At 38.0% G+C, this 3,738-nt stretch overlaps 1 protein-coding gene across 2 annotated transcripts in view; it reads right to left on the bottom strand.

Annotated features, from left to right (window-relative positions):
* The window catches only part of gsap (gamma-secretase activating protein), a 29,534-nt gene extending 26,618 nt beyond the window's left edge, over positions 1-2,916 (bottom strand). Inside the window, exons 1-4 of one of the 2 annotated variants that reach the window (XM_032505356.1) lie at positions 2,476-2,916; positions 1,407-1,477; positions 378-434; positions 196-265 (exon numbers count right to left, since the gene is read on the bottom strand). In XM_032505356.1, coding sequence (XP_032361247.1) covers positions 196-265; positions 378-434; positions 1,407-1,477; positions 2,476-2,563 — 286 coding nt within the window. In that variant the 5' untranslated portion in view covers positions 2,564-2,916. The remainder of the gene's footprint in view (positions 1-195; positions 266-377; positions 435-1,406; positions 1,478-2,475) is intronic. The other variant, XM_032505357.1, reaches the window with a different exon arrangement.
* Between the last annotated feature and the right edge of the window lie 822 nt (positions 2,917-3,738).

Below are 3,738 nucleotides of genomic sequence, written 5' to 3' on the forward strand. Positions count from 1 at the left end.
CTCTCTCTCTCTCTCTCTCTCTCTCTCTCTCTCTCTCTCTCTCTCTCTCTCTCACTGGCATATTGAACTGGAGAGGAATGGCCAACTTTGAACACTGTGTTTACAAACACCAACTGACAAATCCTTCCAAGTCTACTGTACCTTTAACAATGGCTATTGCTGGTAATTCGTTATCTGTACATTACAGAGGCTTACCTAACAGCGTCTCTTCCTTGTTCAAGGAACAGCTGCTGACACACACCTGCTTGTCGAATGTGTACAGGAGCTATCGGAGAGAATATACAGACACGTGGGAATGGGTCGTGCAGGAGCACAGGTGCACAAAAGCAAAATCTGCAGCACCTAAAGGAAAAAGACATGAGACTGACACACGGTACCTTGTTCTGTTTGGTGTTGGAGTCATATTTCCCAATTCTGGTGGTCCCTGTTGCCCCCTATCAAAATAACATAGAATCCTCTAGTTAGGTCATTAAAACAATCCACAGAATCTGTCCTGACCAAGTAAACCTTTTTTTCCCACTGGTGTCTTCCACCACATTGGTATGCGTGGAACTTCATACTTGACCTCTTCATTAACCTTGGCTGACCTTGCTCATTATCCTGACTTGACATGCTTCACTTCAGACCATCGAATCACCACTTTTTCAGGTTCAGTAGATTTAAAATAAAAGGAAGAGGTTTCTCTGGCACAAAAATCCAAGGCACAGCAAGGAATGCATAAAGCTGTGAACCATGCACAAAAAAAAAAGATTATTTCCTCTATGCAGGCTGCACACTGTCTTTAACCTACTAAACCCAAAGACTCTTTGGCAGGTCTATCATTAAAAATGTATGTTGTGCAGAGAAGCACGGTTCAGCACACAGAACTTTATTTTAAATTCTAACAAGGCTAACAAGCTTTCTTTAAATATGTTAAGCAGATGTATAGTGAAATCTGTGTAAAAGAATATTGTTTTTTTCTTTTCTTTTGGTGGTGTACAATTGATTATCAATGTTGGAGAAAATGGCATCTGGGATTTGAATATTTCATAACCCCTTACATCTTCAGTGGACTGGGACAAGCTGACACAGAATAGTTGGCAAACAGTATGCACACTGTATCTTATTATACTGTATAATAACATACATTAAGCAACTTAAACCCCTCCTTCAAGATAAACACATATACAGTAAACTGGTATAAAAACTATAAAAATACATGGCTTAAGTGCAACAAAAAAGACAGGACAATGCACATGACATGGCAATAACGGTAAAAAGAAGTAAGACCAATGCAGGTTGTACCATAACTTAACTGTAACGATCACTTGATTAATAAGGATTTGAATAATAACACTCATTTAATGAGTACATTTAGTAGGAGGAAATGCTTATTAGGCAATGACGTCATTGTGGGGTTACAGTACCTTCCAGGAGTAAAGGATGCACCCATCTCTTTCAATGTTGAGGATACAAGTGTCCACTGCTTCAGAGTATTCTGCAGACACAGCGTCGTTATTTTTAACTATACATCTAATTATGCTTGGAGTACAGTGTGCACTGTCAAACACGTTTTAGTATCCCTGACACTGCTCATGCTCAACATATTCCATAGTATGCTAAATGAGAATATAGTGTGTTTCCACTGTTTAATAACGTATTATTACACACGTAAAGTGCCCAGATGTGAAGGTGAAATATTTGCCCAGAATCTGTAAATGTGCTGCTTAATAAGACATAATGAGATGCTGATGTATTACCTGCATAACCATGTAGCCTACTGTCAACCATTATTTCCTATGTTACAGTAAACTTTTGATTGCTTAGTAACAGCATCCTGTTTGAAAGTATTGCTGTAATATTTGGATCCTGCAAAGATAATTAAACCAAATACCTGTACTAAGATTGTATATGGATTTTATACACTGGAAATAATATAATTTGCATTCCATTTTATCCATTTCAATATATGATGTTAGGTGCTGAAATCATGCAAATCCTATGTTAAATATAAATTCTATAGCTGTATTGTATTTAGTCTTTTATTTTGAAAATGGGACGTTTGGTTTTAAGGCATGCCGACCTAGTTTTTGGTTTTTATGTGGCTATGATGCCGACCGAATGCATTTTTATAGAGGAATTGTGACGAGTAAATAGCTCCATCTACTGGTATATACCATAAACTGTATATAAAGAGCTATTGACTTTAAACGTCTTAGCGATCCAGATGTTTCTATTTTTGAAGCTAAAGTTATCTAGGACAGTCATTTGTCTCTAGTAAATTGACTTTGTGGGAGATACCATGCATTTCGTCATACTATTACACAAACATATAATACAGTTAAATTCACTTTAGACTGTATAACAATGACAGGTTGAACTTAAAACCTGACACTTTTAGCTAACACTGTTGATCAAAGCATTAAATGCTGTACGTTGACAATAGTTTGACCCTAAAAAAGCAGAGCTCTGCCCGTAGACACCTGAACGCCTCACCTTTCAACCTGCAGACCGACGCCTCCTTCCTGAGGATGTCACACACCACATCTCCGTGCAGGTCAAATTTTGGGTTTAATTTCAGCATGTTTAGACCTTTGTCTACTCCATGGCTTTTAGTTCTAAATTCCTGCTTTTAAAATACTCCGGAGTGAGTTTGTTTCCTTGAGAAGAAGAGGAAGAAGAAGAGGCGGCGGACGACACCTGCCATCTGTTTCTCCAGGACAGGCATGTGACCGAAACTACATGCTAACTTTGGGCACTTGTAAAACCGAAAGCAGTAGAGCATACACGCACATATTCACATTAACTATCTACTTCTTCCTCGGCCTATTGTTTTCAGAAACGTATTTTTATTGGCATGCGGAAATGTTACGTTGTCCCGTAGATAGCTCCTCCCTTCTCAGGGAGCAGCCAGCCGGGAGATAGGCTGCCATAGGCCGAGGAAAGCGTCGGTCCAGCGGGTTGGAATTTCTCACCGTCCCGCTGAATGAGTGCGCCATCCAGGCTCAGCCAGGCACTTAATTCACATTGGTGTGTCACAAATGGTTCCTATCAGGCGGGTGACTGCCAACTTGCTAAATGTATTTAACTGGAAGCTTGACATAATAGTTTGATCATTACAATAGTGGTTATTGGTTTAAGGTTAAAAGCTTTACGTGCATTAATTTATCGACACAAAATATTGCCTATTTATAAAGCCAATGTTCACCCCGATTTAATGTATCATTGTAAATTGAAGGGCTGTTGATCAAAGAAAATGCATTTAAAGTTGTCACATTGGACTAGAAAATTGATGGGTATTTTTCTCACTTAAAAACAAAATAGGCCTACTTTTCATACATAGACCAACAGGATATGTCAAGAAAATAAAGTGTATTAATCAATAATGAATAAAATAGTAATTACTACCCTACATGTAACCAGGCCCAATAGAGGGGTTAGCCAAACTTTAGCAATTTTAGTTGACAACGCCACCTTTAATTTATCGACACAAAATATTGCCTATTTATAAAGCCAATGTTCACCCCGATTTAATGTATCATTGTAAATTGAAGGGCTGTTGATCAAAGAAAATGCATTTAAAGTTGTCACATTGGACTAGAAAATTGATGGGTATTTTTCTCACTTAAAAACAAAATAGGCCTACTTTTCATACATAGACCAACAGGATATGTCAAGAAAATAAAGTGTATTAATCAATAATGAATAAAATAGTAATTACTACCCTACATGTAACCAGGCCCAATAGAGGGGTTAGCC

The sequence above is a fragment of the Etheostoma spectabile genome, chromosome 23 (assembly GCF_008692095.1).
Source record: "Etheostoma spectabile isolate EspeVRDwgs_2016 chromosome 23, UIUC_Espe_1.0, whole genome shotgun sequence".
Classification (NCBI taxonomy): Eukaryota; Metazoa; Chordata; class Actinopteri; order Perciformes; family Percidae; genus Etheostoma; species Etheostoma spectabile.